At 44.9% G+C, this 22,917-nt stretch overlaps 1 protein-coding gene across 8 annotated transcripts in view; it reads right to left on the bottom strand.

The window, feature by feature from the left end:
- The window catches only part of NUMB (NUMB endocytic adaptor protein), an 81,401-nt gene that overhangs the window by 27,659 nt on the left and 30,825 nt on the right, over positions 1–22,917 (bottom strand). For 5 of the 8 annotated variants that reach the window (XM_085896147.1, XM_085896154.1, XM_085896149.1 and 2 more), the window contains exons 2-5: positions 14,092–14,317; positions 12,305–12,379; positions 11,348–11,422; positions 523–663 (exon numbers count right to left, since the gene is read on the bottom strand). In XM_085896147.1, the coding sequence (XP_085752273.1) occupies positions 523–663; positions 11,348–11,422; positions 12,305–12,379; positions 14,092–14,217 (417 nt within the window). In that variant the 5' untranslated portion in view covers positions 14,218–14,317. Of the gene's footprint in view, positions 1–522; positions 664–11,347; positions 11,423–12,304; positions 12,380–14,091; positions 14,318–17,935; positions 18,050–22,917 lie in introns of those variants that run through there. The other 3 variants (XM_085896148.1, XM_085896152.1, XM_085896153.1) reach the window with 3 other exon arrangements.

Below are 22,917 nucleotides of genomic sequence, written 5' to 3'. Positions count from 1 at the left end.
ATAACAACCATGTTGTACAAGATATCTGTAGGATGGCTCCTTGGACAATGAGGCCAGATCCCATAATAAGGTGAAAATGGAGGCAGTCAATAAATTTCACGACCCGAGAGGATTCACAATCCGTTGTCAGTATTGTGCGAGGCTTCAAAGGAGAGATGGCTAAGATTCCATTATAAATCTAACAGATGCATTGTACAGAATTTGAAGTGACGATAAGGACAGATGGAAAGAGAGAGAGAAGGAGAAAGAAATTTTCTTTTTACAAGCTCAGTGAAGATTGGTGTTGCATCTCTCAAGTCAGAAGGGATTTGAAATTAAAGAAAGGAAATTAGACGAAGGATGAAGGCAATGTTTTCTGGCAAGTCATTAAGTCAGAGAATGTCCAGAGAAGAAAACCAAGGTATTGGTAATCTTTGAGAAGTGAAAGTGCAAGCATGGTGCATATTGTGGAATTCAAAGGGATAGCATTCTACTTATTCCAACCCGACCAAATTATTTGCATTACCGTGAAGAGGGCCTTACCGAATCCTTAATGGACATGAATGAATGGCAGAGCCAGCGGCGTGTGGTTCCATCCCGGCAAATGTAAGAGAAGGCTCGATCGTAATTCCGGTCCGGTGCACAAAAAGATACCTTTTCAATCGTCTGGTCTAAAATGAGGTCCTGCCGATTGCAAACAAGAAGAAAGCTTGATCAAGCGGCTTCGAAGGTGATCCGAGGAAGTCATCAAGGGCAAAAAGAAACAAAATGATTAATAAATTAATATGTAAAGATGAAAACTGGTTAATTACCGGTAGCAGATTTATTTTTAGCACGATTCAAAGATTTTTACCATTGCAAGCAATTTGTTCTTGCACGATTACGAGACACGTCGGCTCCAAGAACATCCGCACAAATCAAATCCAATGTTTTCCAAAAGACTTCTCTCCCAACCATCCGCCTCTCCATCAACATAATACAACGGTTCAACGGAAATAAACTATTGCAGGAGGAAAGTGGAGGGGCTTGTGATGCACATCATTTAAAACGCCAACACAGATGATGGTAAAGCAAGAGCAGCCACGGAAGAGCTGAAATCCAGAAACAAAGCACGTCCAGCACGCATGATGCACAGACTAGGGCAGAAGTGTTTGAGGGAAGGGCGGTTGCTATTATTAGTGCGAGGGGTTGGTGGCGGTTGTATGATCAAGGTTGTTAAGTAAGAAATAATCATGGCATTTCTGATGATTGGTTAAACAAACTTTATTACGCATGAGAAGTTGACAAATTTTAAATATCCATCAAAAATGTTTTCTCGACATTGCTTGCGCCCCAAAATAGAATGCTTCCCAACCCAATTATTTTCTGCTCTGGGAAAAAAAAACTTTTGTGGCTTAACAACCGGCATTCGGAAAAAGCAAAGCAAAGCACGTTTTGCATATGCCACCGCCATTTACATTCCAAAAGCAAGTTATAATTTGACAAGACAAAAGGATGAGGAAAAATAAAGACCATCCTTCAGGCCGCAGGGCAGTGACACAGAAGATAATTGTAAACAGTGTACACATCAAAACGAATGAAAACAATAAAACTACAAATCAAATTAAAACCATAAAATACCACCTGACAGCCATGGTGGATGATGCCCCCACCTTACCCATTACGATTTAGGGAATATAATTTTTCTAAGATTCCAGTATGGCATTCGTCTGTGGAGCCAAATGTGACCAAAATTGCCGTGCCTATTTGGCGATAATTGGCGCCACCGCATCTCGGAGCACACCGTCCCTGGGATTGAGAGGTAAAGCCGGCTGCCTGGTCTGCATTTTGGATATGGATGCCAAAAAAGTAGTCGTTAGCAAAAAATAAAAAGTGGCCTATGACTGTGTGCCAATACCCTGGGCAAATTCCCTGCCTATTAAATGGAAGATCACATGTAACAAGTTAAAAAAAGAAGGATGTGGACGTCACGATAGATTGTGTGGTGAGTATACAGAGGATTAACAAATTATCCGATAGATGATTGTGGGATGTGGATGTGACAGCCAGAATGGGCCAAATGGCCACTTGAGGAATCTTCAGATATTGGCAGTATAATAGACAGGGCCCAGCCAAGGAAAAACTTCCACCTTTTCCTGTCAAGGTTATCTCAGCGGTTCCATCACCCTAACTCAATATACTTTCAATTTAGCAGAGGGACCACCCAAGGTTTTGCCACAAATCCAATATGGCGGCCAAATGCCATTAAATTCGACTTTTGAAGTATTTGTTAGGCTCGGATATCTATTCTGTGTGCCTGGAATCAGTTGATTTGCAAACATATGCTGGAACTATGCACAAGTAGCTCATTTTGGAGTAAATTTGCACTCGATCACAAATCCAATATGGCTGCCATGATGTCAAATGGCCACCTGGAAGCCCTAAGTTTCCTTCTGTTTGTATAGAAAATGACTGTCTCTAAATGTTTTATTTGTTGCTTACAGTACTAGTCTTGGAGAAAAAGTTCATTTTTTCAAATAGCTGTTGACCACAAATTTAACCTGGCCACTAATATAAAAAATGGCCGTCAATGGCGTGTAATTTTGCCGCACATCTGTTCGTGTAAAAGTAATTATTGGACTTGGAGTGCCAATTAACTCCTTAATGCTTTTATCTTTTGCATTTCAGTGTCCTTGGGATTGGTATATAAAGAAGATAACCTGTTGTTCCAGTGCCAGATAATAATAATAAATGGAGGCTTGGTGATCGCTGGATAAATACTCAACAGGTGCAGTCGTAGCGTGGTGCATCTCAATATCTGTATGTGTTGGTGTCACAAAAAAAAAAAGTAATTGTTTGATCATCCAATGTGCTTTTGTGTCTCACCTGAGTACTAAAACTACACCCAAAATTAAAAACTGTATACAGTATAGTTTTTAATCATATTCAGCAGTATGGCAGCCAGTCCCTTTATGAGCACCGGATCAGATGACAGAAGCAGGTGTCAGCTTTGTAATGGCATATCAATGACGATGAGGATGTCTCGAGAGTTGATCCAGCTGGGTTTGATGCACTCAAGGAACTTGCAGATAGAAAGGGAGACTTTTGATACGACTTTATGCTCATAACCTTATTCTGAATTCAAATTAGCCAGGTCAAGGCTTTCCATCCACCACAGTGACATGTTCCTCCACAAAAGTTGCCGAGTAGCATTCATAAATCCATTGAAACGTAAAAATCCAGTCAACTTCAACAATCAAATCAGAAAACTGTGGTCCTGTCCAGTGATGTGACGAGTCCAACGTATAGACTTCCAAGAGAATCAGCGAAAGGGAAGCGTGCATGCATTATTTGCAATATGGTGACGAGTGCCGACAGGGAACGGTACAACAATGGTGGACTTGGATGGTGCTCAGAAGAAAATGCTTTCAGGAATCTCAAGAGCCATATGCATCGATAAAACTGGATGAGGACAAGTACTATGATGCAGCCAAGCGATTGGACGTTTTGCTCAGGGCAACTGACACTGATGTGTTGAGTCTGCTGATGTCATGCTTCCTCTGTCCTCAATCCACCCAAAGATTGGTTGATGAGGACTGACCGTACATTAGCGTTAAAGTTAGACATGGCAGATTTGGCAAGGAGGTGTGGAAAGTACTCCTGGCATACCACAGTATTTCAGGATGTGATTCAACTTCACTTCTATTTGGTGTTGGCAAAATGAAACCGATAAAAAAAAAGATGGAGAAACTCGGGAAGTGTCATCTTCTTTCACATCTTGGAACATTCCCCGATTCAGTCCAAGATATTACTGAAGCAAAACACTTCCTTCGCACATGTATGTCTGCTGGGACTGAAAGCGAAGAATTTGTTAAGACGACGATGAGAATGCACGACAAACAGAAAGTAAAATCTGTGGTGTACTGGATAGAAGATGCTTAGCAGGCAGACACGAGCGGGGGAACAGTCGAGCCGGGCTGTGTTGCACAAGCACGAGCGTGGGCGTACTTTGCCCGCGGCTCCCCTTTATTACGTATTCAGCACACGCACAAGCCGGGCGACTACAGCATCACTACAACGCCTCAGGCGGCGCGCACACCTTATATCCCTTGCAGACCCGATGACCACGACGACCCCTCCTCCCATCATCATGCCCCGCCCTGCATGCCCGCAGGCTACACCACACTCCTCCCTCCTAAAACTATGATTATTAAATGATCACCATCATAATAAGCATAAACAGCACGAAGGACTACGGTATAATAGTAGACAAGGCACAAAAAATGAAAACAGCGAAGTATAACAGCACATCACATCATATAATGCGTGAAAGCGAGCTAATGGAGCTCTCTGGCCGCGTTACCGATATGAAGCAGCAAGGCGAAAAGCACAGCAGCCCTACACAGCGGAAACGCCCCCAGGCGGCTCATGCTGACATGGCCCTCGGCGAGGCCGCGGCGATCTCCCGAGCAAACCTCCCCCGGCACCATCAAACGCCTCCGGCCCACTTCCCCCAGGCAGACCTGACGCAGATAAACATTCCGAGGCCGGAAGCCCGCTGTCTGGAAGCCGTGGCGCCAGCGCCAGCCTCGATTGACCTTGGATGGGGGCGCTGAACAGCGCCGCTGGCTGGACGCACCCAATGCTCCATAACAACCCACGTACCACAATCAGTTGAGATGCCAACGCCCGTCTAAACGGCCTTGAGCGAACACAGAGAGCTGCGCCCGCAACCAGAGGTGGGGGTAACGCCGACCAGCGCACCAGTCCTGGCTCCGAGTCGATCTCCGAGACCCACACGGCAGTTAGACGGTAGCAAATCCATTTAAACCACACTTCAACCATAGGCTCGTTATAAATCACTACGAACATCATTTGAACCATTGCAAACTCATTTTTCCGTACAGCGCGTTCTTTCGACCAAATCCCCGCACATGACAAAGCAACTACCCGCGGCCCGGGGCAATGGAAGGCCAACCCAACCTTTTTATTCGCCACCACCGCTCCCAAAGCCACCACATCACATTGATCATAATACAAATCCCATCGATTGATCTCCACCAAACCCACTCTCACACGGGAACTGCTGGCATTTATTTCAACAACGTTAAACTGCATCACTAGAGCAAGGAAAAACAAATATGCAATGAACAGCAACCCACAACCCACATCACGAGTCCGTCTCTTGGTTGTCGACTCGATGTTGTGACTCGCGACTTCCTTTAACGCCACGGGCTCACCGCAACCTGTTGAAGCTGCCCGAACAACACCGGCGCACCTCGCACCATGAACGCTGCCGAAGCGCGGGAACTCATCGCGAGAGCTGATACGGCTCTCGCCGCTCCCGAACCGTACATCACCGCCGCAGGCAGCAACGAGCGGCCACTCCCGTTGCATCGACGCGGCTCCCGCCGCCAGAACCTCGCCCTCGGTACTCGACGAAGGCATCGAAGAGAGCACCGGCACACCTGGAGGTACGAACCAGAGATCCAGCCCGAGGTGCGCCAGCCAGTCCCGACCCAAAAGGGCGGGCCCCTCCCCTCGCACCACGAACACTGAGAGCCGGGCGCGTCGACCTCGGTAGCGCACTGAGACGTCGGCCCTCGCAAGCGGTGCAATCGCTTCACCGGTGTACGTGTACAGCGACAAGGCCGTCTTGACCAGGCGAACACCGCGAAGACCACGAGCCGCCTGCTCACCCATGACCGACACCGCAGCCCCGGTGTCCACGCAAAACACGGTCGGCTCGCCATTCACTTTGACCTCCACCGTGAACGGCGTCGTCATCTCCGAACCAACGGAAAACAGACTCAACCGTGGTTGCATCTCCTGCTCCGGCCCGCCGGCATCGCCATGCCCCGGCTGCAGGCCGATCTCCAGGTCACTGGGATCCTCCCGCACCTCGTCATCCAAGACCCCAACGGAGGCCCCCGCCATCCGACACACACGCTTCAAATGTCCCACCTTGTGACAATGCAAACACACGGTGTTCTTATACGGGCACATTCGTCGCAGGTGCGGACCCCCACACCCCCAGCACCCCTGGAAATCCACTTCGCTCCCGGTGCGACCGTGCTGCGGTGCGCGCCCTCGTCCCGCACCGCCAGACGCGCGTGCGCCCTGCGGCACTTGAGTCATCGCGCGAACTCCGGGCTGCGCGACCTGCGGCACCTGCGCGGTCACCGCGTGGACCTCGGGATCAGCCGACATGCCCCAGCTGGAGCTACTCATTACGTCCTGGCCAGCGATGGTGCGGACATCCGTGAGTGTCTGCTCGACAGACGAAGCAGTCCCGACCGCCGAGTCGAATGTGATGTCAGTCAACCGCAGGATGGCTGCTACCATCTTTGCGTCTCGCAGACCAGAAATAAAACGATCTCTGAGCCGTGCCGGACGCTCCTCTGTCGTGAACTTGCAAGGCACAGCCGAATGCTTCACCCGTGCTACGAAGTCTGCAACGCGCTCCTCGCCACCCTTAGCGAGGTGATCGAACTGGAACCGCGCGAGATGCAACGACTTCTCTGGCGCCAAGTGGGTCTTCATTTTCGCCATGATGTCCTGAAACGATAGCCCGTCATCACTGGGCTTATTTGGAGCCACCAAATCACTCAGCAGCCGGTAGTGCTCCGTTGATAGCGAGGCGAGCAAGATCGCCTTGCGTTTCTCTTCATCATCTACATCATTCGCGCAGAAGTAGCAACCCAACTGTTCAGAAAACAACTCGAATTCATCTCCCCCGAAAACGGGTACGCGCCCGTGCGCCGTGCCCCGACCTTCTGCCATGCTCGTGCTGGCGAGACCCTTGGCTCCGTAGCCTGGAACCGCACGGGTTATTTGCCGCCCTGCACATGCCGATCCGAAGATCCTCGTCAGCCAACTGTGGTGTACTGGATAGAAGATGCTTAGCAGGCAGACACGAGCGGGGGAACAGTCGAGCCGGGCTGTGTTGCACAAGCGCGAGCACGGGCGTACTTTGCCCGCGGCTCCCCTTTATTACGTATTCAGCACACGCACAAGCCGGGCGACTACAGCATCACAACAACGCCTCAGGCGGCGTGCACACCTTATATCCCTTGCAGACCCGAGGACCACGACGACCCCTCCTCCCATCATCATGCCCCGCCCTGCATGCCCGCAGGCTACACCACAAAATCCAATTCCAGTCTTCTGCCAGATAAGAGTAGCTCAGAGGAACACTTCAAACAAAGCAATTTGCAGGCCTGGATTTGGTCGTTGTTTCGTGTGCAGCCTGTGGCTGCTGGTTGCATCATTGTTGGGAGCACAGCTGTGCCGTTGATGCCATGCTCCATTTCCAGTAAGCTGGTACTGATTTTGCCGACCTTGGACAGATGACAAGCTGAGTCAACCCACCTGGTGTTATTTCAACGAGTAAAGGGGGCTCAAACTCAAGACCCTAAGATCTTAAGCCAGCCACCTTATCCATCAAGCCAACACCAGGCTTATTTTCCTGTATTATTAACATGAATCTTACTTTTAATAATGATGATGATAAACGAGATCCAATAATGCAATGGCGATGTTGATGATGATGGCGACGATAAAGACGAGTTGATGGAGATGATGGTGGTGGTGATGTTGGAGGGTTTGAGGGGGTTATTGTGTTAACGGCCCGTGGTAATTAATTAGGTGAATAAATCTGCAAACATTGCCTCAACAAATTCATCGCGATCGAGCGAATCTATGAAGGGGAAATCCACGAACGGCAAGCCCTCCTGTACTTGAATTTTAATAAAATAACGATTTTAAAGATAGTTTATAAAAATCCATATTTTTGTGGAAGAAGCTTGGTCTTATACACCAACCACACATTATAAACTGTAAGATGACATCGAGGCACAATTTAGGACATGGAGGCTTGATTGATCAACATAGAACGAAGCCCACTCTACTCTTCCTTTTGTTCTGTTGTATCCCGATCCATCCAGTTCGAGCTCCTCCATGAGCCTTGACTCGGTATACAAAGAAAAACTGTCATATGTTAGTAACCATTGTGCAGGCTTGATGGGCCGAATGGTCTCTTTCTATGTTGAAGTTCCTTGGAAGGGAAGTAATCATTATATATTACAAACCGTGGTGTCCGTCTGTCTCCCGTTTATGACGGCTGCTTGTCATGCTACGATTGAAAAGCTCAATATTCACTTATGAAACTAGAATGGCGCTTGGTAGAGCACGCATTACCTCCACCAGGCTGAACAGTTTACGTTTTATAACCTACTGATAGGCCAGATCTGGGTCTGGACCTGAACTAAAATCAAATCGGCTTGTTTGCGTCACCTATCCAACTCATCCACAAAATTTTGTCATAACTCGCACATAACTTTTTGAGATATCGTGCAATACTGTATATAGTTTTTAGCCCAATCTCTCAATGGTGAAGAATCACTAAAAATTTTTTTTTTTATCAGATCCAGATAAGCATCTTCACCAAAATCGAATCAATTCGTCCTCGTCACACCCCCAACTGCCAACCAAGTTTTGTTCGAATCTGTCAATAACATTTTGAGATATTGTGCTATATATCATTTTTGGCACAATCTCTCAATGGTGAAGAATCAATTTTAACAAGTAAAAAAAAAAAAAAAGACATAAAATGTCTTCGACCCGTAGTTTTAGTAATTTTGCTGTACGGAGTTAAAGGGCTCGCCCATATTTAGGTACAACTAAAATGGCCGCAGGTCTACATCGGCCATCTTTGATCAGATCACAAAATATAGCGAGCGGCTAGTGTATGCCATCATGTACTGTGTTTGTGCCAAGTTTGAACAAAATCAGACTATGCCTGTCTGAGAAATGCTTGAGGACATGTTCAACATTGGATTTTTACAACGAAATTGGCCGCCAGTCGGCCATCTTGGATCTGATGTCGAAAAAAAGATGACGCGCATATGTATACCATAATGTGCTGTCTTTGTGCCAAGTACGAATAAAATCAGTCCATAAATATCCGAGGTATGGTTGAGGACGCACACATACACGCACGGACACGAAAATCGAGACCAAATCTATAATCCCCGTTTCGGACCAAGTCCAACAAGGGCTAAAATTTATAGTATCCGGATTCAGATCCAGATGCAATTCTTCACCAAAATCTAATCAATTCGTTCTCGTCGCACACCCAACCTGCCCACCAAGTATAGTCCGAATCCGTCCACAACTTTTTTGAGATATCCTGTTCACAGACAAACAGACAGACAAACAAACAGCCAGGGGTGAAAACATAACTTCATCCACCTTCAGTGGCGGTGGTAATGACGGAAGAACAGGCACGAATAATATTGTCAAGTTTTATTTCGCAAGCAGCATATTGTGACGTCCACGGGACTTGAACAGTCCCGCCAACGTAGAATGAGCCGAAACGATGGAGGCGGTTTATTTATTTACAACCCAAACATGGCGGTTCTAATCGCTCTACCGCAAACGGGACGAGGAAGGTGGCACGAGTCACTTTTCACTGAGTTGATGATGTTTATTTGTTTTTATTATTGACCAGAAATAACAAGACTCGGCAAGAAGAGGGATCCGGGGCGATTCGACGGGATGGTGTGGGATCGGGCGTGGGGAAAAACACAGACAATTCCAATGAATATACAGATCTCAAACCCTCTAAGGTGCCAAGCACACACAGACACACACACACACACACACACAACGTAGCTATTTCTGGTGGTCAGGCTGGACCGTGGTGTGGACGCAACTGTCCCTGGATCGGCGTCGGACGAGCTGGCCTTGCTCTCGTCAGAGGGGCAGGAGAAACCGTGGTGCTATCGACCTCCTGGTCTTGGCCCAAGTCCGCTCACAGCCGCCAGGGAACCAGTTCTGGCGCCAAGTTGCGAGCAGGAGAGGGAGGCAGGTCCGCCCGCCGTTCGACCCCGTACTCCGAGTCACCAGAACCCCAGAGCCAACCAAGGTGAGGCACGAGGCTCAGCAAGGCTCCAAGACACGATGAAGAACACGATCGAATCAAAACAACAACAAGGACGCTCTCCGCGCAACAGCCTCCACACCAAAAAAGAAACGATCGTTTTGTCCCGATCTTCTTCCTCTCCCTTTTCGACCCCGAACAGAACCTTTTTATCCTCCTGTCCTCATCACTTCCAATCGAGCCGTTTATTGGCCCACCGCCGTCGCCTTCCGCCAATCGTGATCACAGGGCGGAGCCATCCGCTGCACTGTCCTGTGACGTCACAGCCAGTCTCCAGAGAATACCAAAAGGGGTTTACGCAGACACACTTACCCTATCCCGTGTCCCTATCTAATTACGTGACAATTATCATTTCCCCCCTTGAAGAAATGAACATTTACTAGACAACTTATCACCACTGAATTGCTACTTATTACATCGAGATCCTGGTAAACTCGAACAGCATGGCATACCTAATTAAACATCCTAATTACCCTTTGAATGCATACCCCCCCCCCCTCAAACGTAACAATATTTTTGCCCTCGTTTCAGACAAATCCAACCACCACCGCATGATGTTGAACCACTATTTCATGTGGATGGTACAAGTAGCTCAGAGCTTTGGCTCTGAGTGAAATCAAGAGGGCAACACAATTAACTTTTTAAAAGTCCATTAAATAATTGAAATTTATTGATCAACTTAAACTTTTCCCATCACCGAGGACAGATAGGTTTCCTTGCTTTTCCTGTCACTGGGGTTCGATATTCTTCCTAGTTAGTCGACAATACTGTGCAAAAGTTTGGGTTTTTCTGATGATATTCATACTTTTGGGTGAATTCATCAAATTATCAGTGATAACAGTCAGATGTATTCTGTGTATCGACAAGTTGCAAGTGGCTTTTTGCCACTTTATAACTGCTGGCAGTGATGACCGGGTACCCAGACGTCCGCCTTTGATACAACATAAGTCTTAAATGATAGTTACAAAGTTTCCCTTCGATAGGATAAGTGGTTCCAGAGAAAGCATTATTTAATCGTGATACAAATATAGCCCTGCTTCGATACAACGCGGGACTGAGGAGTTACGAACCGGGTAGCACAAAGTGTTCAATCTATTTATTACGTATGCAGTTATCCCTTTTTCCTGGGGACATTGTCGGTATCAAATGAATTGCTATTCCTGTACCCTCAAACGCATGCAGGTGCAGCCAAGTGAGCCTTCTGGAGAAAAAAAAAAACAACAAATATAAAAGTTCTTAGATTCAAATAATTAAATAATTCTGGCTGCCAAACCGTGTGGCCGATCAGGTTGCACATGTATAAACAAGTTGCATTGGCAAAAAGCCAGTCATTTACAACTCAGCTTTGAGGCTACAAATTAACAACTGTAATTTCTAAAGTTACTTTAAAGAGCTGCTGCATTGCTTGGCTGTCCTTTCTCAAAGCAGTCCGCAAATTCTGCTCACCTTCGTCGATTCATCAACAACACGCAAAGCGTCTGCCGACACCCAGAGCACAGCACGGGTTTTCTTTTTTCCCTGCTGCGTACCCCAAAACGACAATAATAACGATATTAAAACCAAAGGTCAGAGAACGAATGCCATTGCACAAACATATAATTGCAAGGCCATCTTGGCCTGATGGTCAAGCATTTACATACGACTAATCTCATCTCACAGAAAAAAGAAAAAAATAAAATAAAATAATACACCAAATAAAACATTTTACCTCCCAAACGAGAGGCAGAGTGCATACTCTAAGTTAACCGGAATGAGATACAACGCTTGCCCTTGTAATATGATGATACCGAAACTGCTGAATACACAGTAATCATTTTTCTTTTTTACTCGACAAACAATTTAATCCTATCCTTCCTGCACCGACCTGCTTTGACTAAGCCATAGGACAAAGTTTCCCAAAAAATTAAAATTAATTTCTTTTTCTGAATTTATCCACCAGTAAAAACTCGGCAACAGTGTTCTGAAATGAGCTAAGATTTGATTTGTGGAAGCCAAGCATGCCGCAATGGTGAAACTTGCAGTGGTAACTTCAGGATTCCCCCCACGTACAATAACATCTGATCGACTGTGGCTACAGAATTGAAAACCAGATGTGTCAGTGAGGAAAGAAGACAAAAAAAAACAAAATACTTAGGTGAAAGTGCACTCAAAGATAAAACAAAACTAATGAATACACATAAAAAGATAGAGGAAAAAAAAACAATACCTGAACTGTTTAACTCTAATTCATTGAGTCACGGAGAAAATATTCAGGACTTTGGGATACTGAGCTATTGCGAGAGGAACGGATGCTTCAGAACAAAAATGATCTTGCCAAATCTTCAAGCAAGAAAACATTCACCTCCTACCACCCCATTCCCATCCCCATCCCCCACCCCAAAGCCCAAAACAAACCATACGTACATTTCTTAACCTTTTAACCGCATCTTCACAGACGTGCATTCCCCTGGATTCCTCAACTTCAACACATCCGAGGTACTGAACACACAGAAAGGAGAACAGCTGCTGATGTGACAAAAATAAACTGGGTATGAGGAACATCTTTATAACCTAATAAAATAAATCAATGCATGCCACGAAGAAATGCTGGAAATATTCAATGAGGCTTCAAATGAGAAACGAGAGAGAAGAAAGAGGGAAAGCAGGAGCAAGGGAGAGGAAGGGTGGAGGCAGGAGGTAGGGAGGAGGACAGAAAAGGAGGTATAGGGAGAGGAAGGGTGCAGGCCGGGAGAGGAAAAGGACGTCACGAGAAGGTAGGAGGTAGAGGAGGAGGAGAAGGTAGAGGAGGAGGAGGACGACGTCACGAGAAGGTAGGAGGTAGAGGGAGAGAAAGGGACGAGGAAGGTAGAGAGAGAGAGGTGTAGCAGACAGTGATGCGCGCACGCACACACACACACGTACAGACAGGCTGGGACAGAGAGAAACGCACGTACAGGCTGGGACAGAGAGAGAGGGACACGCACGGACAGGCTGGGACAGAGAGAAACGCACGGACAGACTGGAACGGAGAGAAACACACGGACAGACTGGGACGGAGAGAAACGCACGGACAGACTGGGACGGAGAGAAACGCACGGACAGACTGGGACAGAGAGAAACGCACGGACAGACTGGGACAGAGAGAAACGCACGGACAGACTGGGACAGAGAGAAACGCACGGACAGACTGGGACAGAGAGAAACGCACGGACAGACTGGGACAGAGAGAAACGCACGGACAGACTGGGACAGAGAGAAACGCACGGACAGACTGGGACAGAGAGAAACGCACGGACAGACTGGGACAGAGAGAAACGCACGGACAGACTGGGACAGAGAGAAACGCACGGACAGACTGGGACAGAGAGAAACGCACGGACAGACTGGGACAGAGAGAAACGCACGGACAGACTGGGACAGAGAGAAACGCACGGAAAGACTGGGACAGAGAGAAACGCACGGACAGACTGGGACAGAGAGAAACGCACGGACAGACTGGGACAGAGAGAAACGCACGGACAGACTGGGACAGAGAGAGACACGCACGGAGAGATTGGTACAGAGAGACACGCACGGACAGACTGGGACAGAGAGAGACACGCACGGACAGAGAGAGACACACACGGACAGATTGGTACAGAGAGACACACACAGACAGACTGGGACAGAGACTCATGCACAGACAGACTGGGACAGAGACACACGCACAGACAGACTGGGACAGAGACACACGCACGGACAGACTGGGACAGAGACACACGCACGGACAGACTGGGAAACACACACACACATACAAAGTGTGCTGGGACCAGAACCTCCAATTCACCCCAAACAGAGGCTACTCTGTTTTTGTCTACATTTGCCAAATTTGCAAGTAACCCGATTCCTTTGCTACCGGCCTGGTGAACAATCCAATAAAAGCCAAGTTATCGCAATCATGTGAACTTTGAAACCCGCTTTGCCCGGTTCATGATTCACCCAACGTAGAGCAGCAGTTGCATTCTGGACGAGGCATAAACAGCACCGATAAAGGCGTGCGTGAGTACAAGCATCCCGCACCTTAATCAAATGTTTTTCGCCCTTTCACACCAGAGATAAACTACATGAGAGAAACACCACTTGTATGGCAAATATTTTCGATAAACCAACAAGGGCTGGGGGCTCAAAACGAACCATCACTCATTTGGCAAGCCACCTTCTCTCCCGCGTACCTTCACGGGGAAGCTGCACTGCCCGCCTCGTACGGCTTCCTCATCCTTTTGCCACTGGTGTGGGCGGCTCGCCTCCGGCAGGGTCTGCTCCTTCTTGCGACGAAAGCTTTGGCGAATGCGATTCATAACGTCGCGGTGACCAGGGCCTCTGAAGGGGTAGCCGGATGGCTTGCTCTCCCCTCCCTCTCGTCACGTCTCCCTTGCCCAGTCTCTTCTCTGACTTGTGCTGTGCAAGGAGGGGCAAAGGAGGCTCGTCAGCAAAGTGGAGTATTCGCCCACGCCCTGCTCGCAAGCATCTGCCACAGAGCTTGCGGCAGAAACGCTTTTGCGACTATGGTAGGCGGAGAAGGTGGATCGGGCACTGCATCGCTGGACCATACACGTTTCAAAATACTACTGGGCAGGGCATTGCCTGACAATAGGAGATAAAACCTGCAAACAACAGTTAAAGTTCTGCTTGTCTGTGATGCTTTTCCATTGGGATTAGTTTCTCCTGAAAAAAAAAAATATATATACTTTGTACATGGCAAAACGAGAACAAAAAAAAAAGATCAATTTTTAAAAAAGAAGAAAAAAAAAAAAAAGAGCAATTCTGTGGTCTTTATATTCAAAATCACCCAAGCAGCAACAAAAATTACTACCGCTTTAAAATAAGAAAGAGTGCGACGGTTCAGGATTTCTTTACTTGATCAGATATTTGCAGGAAACACTTGTGATGGAGTTAAGGTATTTTCATGATGTTAGTTTGAATCCTACCGTACGTACGTGTGATCAGATAAGTCAGAAATTGAACAATGAAGATTAATAAGCAAAGATAATACGGTATTGTGTCTGTATCTCTGTCTACCAAAAGGGTGTGTTTTTAATGCAGGAAAGATCATACCCATTCCAGAGATCGTTAGTAACAAATGGCATTTTAATTGGGAACAATGGTGTACTTTTTATATACAAGGTGTCCATAAAGCCCTTTTGCAACTTTTATAACTTTTGATGTACACATCATAGAATCACACTATAAATGGTGCACAAAAGCATCATCACCTCGGCCACCGAAGGTGGACTGTTTGTCAGTTTGTCAGTTTGTCTGACTGTCTGCGAGCAGGATATCTCAAAACGTTTTGACCAGATTCAAACGAAACTTGGTGGACGGGTTGGGTGTGCGAGAAGGATAAAATGGTTCGATTTTGGTGAAGATTGATATCCGAGAATTTTTTAATTTTTTATGGAAGTGATTCTTCACCATTGAGAGATGGGGCCAAAGACGATATATAGGATGATATTTCAAAATGTTATGGACAGATTATGACAAAACTAGGTGACAAGAACAAGACGATTACATTTTGGTTCAGGTCTGAATGTTCAGGTTCACCGCCTTATCGGTGGGATAGAATATAAACCGTTCAGTCTGGTGGAGGTATGCGCTCTACCGGGTGCCGTTCTAGTTCATGAAGTTTGTACTCCACACGGTTCAAATTTCGGGGCTTCAACATTACTGTCATCTTTCACAATACATTGTTCAATCCGATTTTCCAACTCCTTGAAAACATTCTCCAGTTGCTGCTGAGTAATTTCATGCATTGTATTTGCGATTGTAGCCCTAGGTTCATCCAAAGAATGTGGTTTTGATGAGTCAACAACAGTTTTACATAGCCCCATAAAGTGTAGTTGGACAGGATAGGGGAACGAGGTGGTCAAGCAGGTGGTCCACGTCTACTTATCGACTTGTCTGGGAAGACATCAATCAAGAACCGTCGCATGGTGGTGGCAGGGAGTAGAGTCTTGCTGGGACAAGGTGATATGTGAAAGATTTAATCATCATAGTTCGGCAACCAAATGCGGTAATTGTGGAACTTGACTTTACCACTGATATAGAAGTTGCCTTATCAGGAAATGTCAACTTGTCAAGAAACAGAGGAATTGTGGTTTTACAAGAGGAATAAAAACAACAACTAGAAGGGCACTCGGTAGAGTGCGTACCTCCACCACGTAATGCCTGATCCACGAGAACATATAGGGATGAATACATTTTTGAAATATCCTGCTATACAGTACTCTATCGTTTTTGGCCCTATCTCTCAATGATGAAGAATCACTTAGGAATTAAATAATTCTCGTATCCAGATCCAAATTCGGATCTTCACCAAAATCGAATCAATTAATCCTTGTGACACACCCAATCTGTCCACCAAGTTTCGTCTGAATCAGTCTACAACTTTTTGAGATATCTCGCACACAAACAAACAAATGAAATTGCTCGTTGAGCAAGGAATCGCCGGAATAACTTTGTCATATCTCCATGAAATCTGAAAAAAAACAAAAACTTGGAAATCAATTTGGTTCTTACAAGTCGATAGTGCTACTGTTTAATGAGTAATAGCACTTAGTTTGGTCATGATCATAACTTGGAAGTCAATCGGACTTGAAATGGCGTTTTTAATCGCAAATTGAAATTTTTGACCCGACCCCCGACCGCTAAGAAGGGTGTTGGTGTGACACCCCAATAAGACGTGTGGTTGGATTTGGTTTGAAGTCGATACGACCATTTTAGCGGACGTTATTGCGAAAATAAGAATTTCGGTTTTTCGGTGACCTTGACCTTTGACCTAGATTCACCAAAAACGACAAGTGTCTAAGTTGGACAATGGCCGACATCTGTACCCAGTTTGGTCATGATCGCTGAAATGGTGTGGCTGCTATAGGGTAAACAAACAAACAAACAAACAGACAGACAGAGACACAGAATGACACACACAACCGACCAACATTGGATTCCGGCAATTAACAAACAGAGACAGAAAGGGGTGAAAAGATAACCTCCTTCACCTTCGGTGGCAGAGGTAACAACATGAGATAACAACATGAACAAAACTTGAGGAATTATGCTCTCATAATTTCTATCATGTGTACATCAAAAGTTATAAAAATTCAAAGCTGCACAAGCACTTTATGGACAGAGTGTGCGTGTGCGTGTGCGTGTGTGTGTGTTTTGCTCCTGTATCACACACCAAAGTCCAAGCAGCTTTGTAGATGTTGGTGCTCCAAGTCCCAACCTGAATTCCAACTCAAAGCTATGCATGTTCAACTAATACAATACAACAGGTGCAAGCATGACACATTCTCAGACTGTAATGCATGCCATTTGTTATCACCAGATTGCTTCCTTGAACGACAATGCAGAACGATTACTGTTATGGGGTGGTTTCATAAACAGGAGGTGATTACTTGCAAGTGCAAGAAAAATTGATCTGCCTTGCACAACACAGAAAGGAAACATCCAACAACAAAAAAAAAAAAAAAAGGAAAAGTAAACCTCTTCAAAAGAAGCAAATCCAGCACGAATTTTGCCGAGATAATTTAAGATGATGCAACAAAATGTCAAGAAAACCCAAATAATTTCCCAATACCAACCATCTAACGTTATAAGGCCCTCAGGAGGTTGTGTTTGCTTGTTTGGTGCTCCCTTCTGAGCACTTCCCTGAGAAAGCAGGGAAACCAGGTTGAAATCCTGTACATACTTATCGATGAATGTCCTCTGAATCAGGTTAAACCATGTCAAGATCTGCTATTAACATCAATAGCCTGTTGGTGATATTGACCGAGGTACATGTCCTCCGTGAGTCTTAATCATGGACCGAGTCGAAGAAGAATCAATAATCTAATACTGATACTATCCTAATGATTCCCACATTCTTGTGGAGTTGGCCGGGGGGAAGATTTTGGCTCAAATCTTTCACGAACAGGCTGGCTCGGCCTGACGTTCAACTGAAAGTGGCAGGAATTTGTAATTTGTTCACGATGCTGGTTTAAAAAAAAAAAAAATAAAAAAAAAAAATAACTTGCCTACCCTTCCTAAAAAACCGTGGAATATTGAACGTCCATGGACCACCAGTGCTGCCAGTGAGGTCCTCCGGGCTTAACGTCCTTCCGATGGCAGGTGGGCACACATTGATGCCTCGCCCTGAATGCAAAACACCAGGGTGATAGTATATAGCTGGGTCAAGATTTGAACCAAAGCTAGACAGCTCAAAGGTGGATGCACATACCTGTTGGCTATCCTGCCAGCCCTCCAAGATCACCCTAAATGTTCAATTTAAATAATAATAATAATAATAATAATAATAATAATAATAATAATAATGAAAAAAAATTTCAACACAAACTACCTGGCTTCAACCACAGCATCGCTTCATAAAAACGTACAATTTCGTTTTCTACACGACTGCGGATTTTGTGCCACCATGACTGCTAGATGCTTATTCCACACAAATGATAAGCGGCATGCAATTCAACAGCAATAACTATTCTGTACGATTGCTGAACTGATGCGTTACTGGAATGCCACGGAGAAAAATATCTCCAGCGACTTTGCACATTGGACCATAAATAATAAAGAAACACACCCAGCATGTCGAGGGAGGTTCAAATCTTATTACATGGGAGGTTAAGCTGAAAGGAAGATTTTTGTTGTTGTTATATGAACTAGCAGGCATTCCTGCCCTCCACTTTCAGGGCAGGAGCACCCTTCTCAGCTCTCGGGTGGGCAATGTGCACTTTAAGTCTTGGAAATGCACTTTAAAATTTTTTTGTCATTTTGAAATAAATTTCATAGATCACGTCACATCATACTCTGTCATAATTTTGAGGTTTCATTCTACTGTTTTATGTAGAAAATAAAGGAAGATGACTTGTAATACCGACTATCACCAAAGGTGGCGCTATTTCCGACCAACAGACGCGCACAAACGCACAAGCAATCCTGCATTCGATTTTCTACCAAGGTCATTCTTCAGATCATGGCCAATTCCAAGTGATGAAAAACCATCCAAGCCAACAGGGCAAGATGTGCTCCAAAACAATGACTTGGTGGCGACTCTCGAAGGAGAACACTCGATTAGTGATGTAAAAATAATCCATTTATTTCATGAAACACCACCTCATGATCAGCACCCACTTTAGCATTGGTACATGTTGCGACGTGTGCACAAGTTCTTGATTCCCAGGTTTTCCAACTTTGTTTATTGCGTAAAGCACACAACGTCCTTGGTTATCAAGGTTAGTCGATGCAGGATCAGCCAATCAGATACTCTTCATCGGGTGTGTGAAAGTACAGTACCTTGGAAACCCTTAGGAACAAATCGATAGGTGAGGGTAACTTGAACCAGGCCACTGGCCTTCCTTGTTGTAACACGATGCGCAACACATCATGGCACTAATCACTGGGGAAGAGAGTGAAGCTAAGCCAGGCAGTGCATGGAGATGGGGGGGGGAGGAAAGGAGAGGGGTGGTCAGGGTTAGTATTTCTCTTTGCTTTTGTTTTCATCGAGATATTTTTGGGGTTTTCCAGGTTACTTTCATGTACCCAAGAAAGGGTATCGGATGGGTTGCTCCTACGTGTACTATACACAATAAACAAGGTTTGAAAACACTGTAATCTTGCACAACTTATCCCAACCGCTAACTGTGATTAAATTAATAAACAAGAGGTTTGTTGAAAAAGTAATGCCTCCGATTCTTATTCTCCAAAACAGGTTAAAAAAAAAAAAAACTCGAGGGGGAGCACAAAACCTCCGCCGCCAATACTGCTGGGTCACTCAAGTGAACCTTATATCTTATTCATTAAATATGATGTCAACAGTGCTGACTGAGTTATAGTTCTTTTCTCCAACATTTTTTTTTTTGGGGGGGGAGGGGGGGTTGGAAATCACTTAAAACATGTAAAAATGCCAAAAAAAAAATTTTCTCAAAGAATTCTTTTTGGGGGGGGGTTGGAAATCACTTAAAACATGGAGAAATGCAAAAAATTCTCTAAAAATTTGGGGGGGTAAAAGCATTTTTTAGGGGGGGGTTGGAAATCACTTAAAACATGTAGAAATGCAAAAAAATTCTTTATTTTTGGGGGGTAACAATTTTTTTTGGGGGGGGTTGGAAATCACTTAAAACATGTAAAAATGCCAAAAAAAATATTTTTTTCTCAAACAATTTTTTTTGGGGGGGGCTGGAAATCACTTAAAACATGTAAAAATGCCAAAAAAAATATTTTTTTCTCAAACAATTTTTTTTGGGGGGGGTTGGAAATCACTTAAAACATGTAGAAATGCAAAAAAAAAATTCTCTAAAAATTTTTGGTGGGGGGGGTAAAAAAAAATTTTTAGGGGTTGGTTGGAAATCACTGAAAACATGTAGAAAAGCAAAAAAAAAAAATTTTTCTCCAACAATTTTTTTTTGGGAGGGGGGGGTGGGGACCAAGTCCAAAATTTAATGGCATGATCCTTGGACCATACCTAACCTCCCCCCCACCAAGTTTCGTCGAAATCCGTCGGGGAGTTTTTCGGTAATACTGTTCACAAACAAAAACAGAAAGGGGTGAAAACAGTAACCTCCATCCATCTTCGAAGATGGCGGAGGTTAAATATTCGAATGAAACAAAGACAGAAACTAACACCAATATTTATTGTGCTGTGGGGCACATTTACTTCACAGCATAATCACCAATGCGGTCCACATGCTCGTGTCAACGTTCAAGTAGTTTTTATTTTTTTTAACGTCATCACGATACAATGGTGCATCCTGATGACTTAGCCAGCGCTTCACAACGGTCTTGGCATCGTCATCGGAAGAAAGATGTTCTCCACGAAGGTCTTCCTTAGGTTTGGGGAAAATATGAAAATGTGATGGAGCGAAGTCAGGGCTGGCGATCCTTTGTGGCAGTGCTCCATTGACCGTCTTACTCGGGATTGCAATGGTGTACCCAATTCTCGTCTCCACTCGGCCATCGCAACTTTCGTCTCCACGCCATGCTTCACAGCACTGGCAATGTTGTGCTTCCCTCTGCTACCTCGACTAACGTATCACTTAGACATAGAGTGTCAGAATCACAAAACTTCGCACCCCATGGTGGGAAGAACGAATGTGTGGATTCAGTTTTGTTTCATTTGAATACCCGTTTTGGGGAGAATTTTTTTTTTTCAAAATGAGGCATTACTTTTCAACACGTCCTCGTATATACGTATACATACAGAGTGTCTCAATGAAATGAATAAAGACTTCAGTATTTCATAAAAAAAAATAATTAAATAGCAGAGTGAGGAGTGATGTTGATGATATTACTAATACCTCACAGATGTCATTTGTGCATGATGGAATGATTGCACGTCATCAGTCAGCTGTTACCCATGAGGTGATGCAAAATAACCAGACGGTTTAATTTTGATATATAAAGCCTGTATGTTCATACATACACACGTTCATGACGTTTATAAAGATGACATAAGCAGATATAAAGTGAAGAAAAATATTAAATAATGTTTTCTCTGGAACCGCTCAATCGATGAGAAACTTTACAATGATGATCTAGTAGTGATGAGGAATACATGTTTTAAATTTCAACTTGATAGAACACATGGTCTGGCAGCCAGAATTATTTAAAATTTTCATGTGGGTTCTTTTTATTGGTTTACGAGCGCCAGCCAGTGATCACTATATTCGTTGTGTGTGTCTGTCTGTCTGTCTGTCCCGAGCATAGCTCCGTGGGTTTTGATCCAATCCTGATAAAATTTGGGTGGGAGGTTTATATCATGATCTAGTTGTGTTTTCCTGAGAATGGGCGTGGTGCGCCCATTATTGGCGGAGCCACGCCCAAAAAGTGTTTTTAGGGGGTAGCCGATTTCAAGTTACATCTTCTCCAAGGGGTTTGTCGAATCTGGCAGGGTTTCGGTATTTGGTTAGCCCAATGGCACCTGCATAGCCCCACGGAGCTCAATTTTTCATTTTCGTCCCAAGGTCACAAGGTCACGAACTTAGAAAATGTCAAAAAAAAACCCATAAATTGGGCATCGAGCTCCTAGGGTTTTCAACTGTTTCGAATGAAAGTTGGTATGCAAGTAGTGCTCTTCAAGTACTACAACTTTCATCATTTACGTTTTTCCCAATTCCCGCCAGTTTGCCAGTGGCGTCCCCTCGAAGGTCAAAAAATTAAAAAGGCGAACCGTGTACATTGCTCGTGAACCATCGCAGTCTCCAGACTTGGTATTATTATTGTTGTTTTTTTATTTTATTTTTTGAAAAACACTCACTTGGTTGTGCCTGGATGGGTTTGAGGGGAGAGGAGCAGCAGCTGAAATGCGAATCCTATCCAGTTTCCTCCTGACGACTCCATTTTTTATTTTTGCTTGTTCAGGTTCCTTCTGATTACGTCAATGCAGGACTGTACCTATTTGGTCTTCCATGTGATTTGAATTGAATTTATTTTAATCCCGTTCTGAATTAAATTGAATAATAATAATTAAAAAAAATGTCATGGGTCAGAGTCAGGTGTCCGATCAAAGCGGGGTTGCATCAAAGTGGGACGTATTGGTACCCGGTCATCCCTGCCAGCAGTTATAAAGTGGCAATTCCAATTATGTCTCCCATTAATTACGTAACACACCAGTACACAAACACCACACAAAACACACCACACAAAAGAAGTCTTGGTGAGGGTTTGCAATCTGATTGCTCTTTTTCTTGATTCCTTGTAATTCTCCATCTATTTACGATTATGTAAGCAAGCTATTGAAGCTGAAAGTGCTCTCCAAAATCTCTACTGCGGTGTTGCAAGCGTACCCTCATCACCCTACCCTTTGGAAAAATAAATATCCAGAAGCCCCCCCCCCCCCAACAGACCTTTCAAGCAAGGCTAGGACAAACTGCTTCTTTGAAGCCTCCCTTTTCGCTCGTAATTGATGGTTCATCACCATTTCAGTGACACACAAACGCCGATAAGTCCGATGTGTCTTTTACTACGAGGTAGCTAAAGTCAGCGATGAGGCTTGTTCCCTGTGAATAATG

The sequence above is a fragment of the Eptatretus burgeri genome, chromosome 9 (assembly GCF_056783735.1).
Source record: "Eptatretus burgeri isolate ZD-2024b chromosome 9, Ebu_testis_v1, whole genome shotgun sequence".
Lineage (NCBI taxonomy): Eukaryota > Metazoa > Chordata > Myxini > Myxiniformes > Myxinidae > Eptatretus > Eptatretus burgeri.
This window is presented reverse-complemented; position numbering and strand designations above follow the sequence as displayed.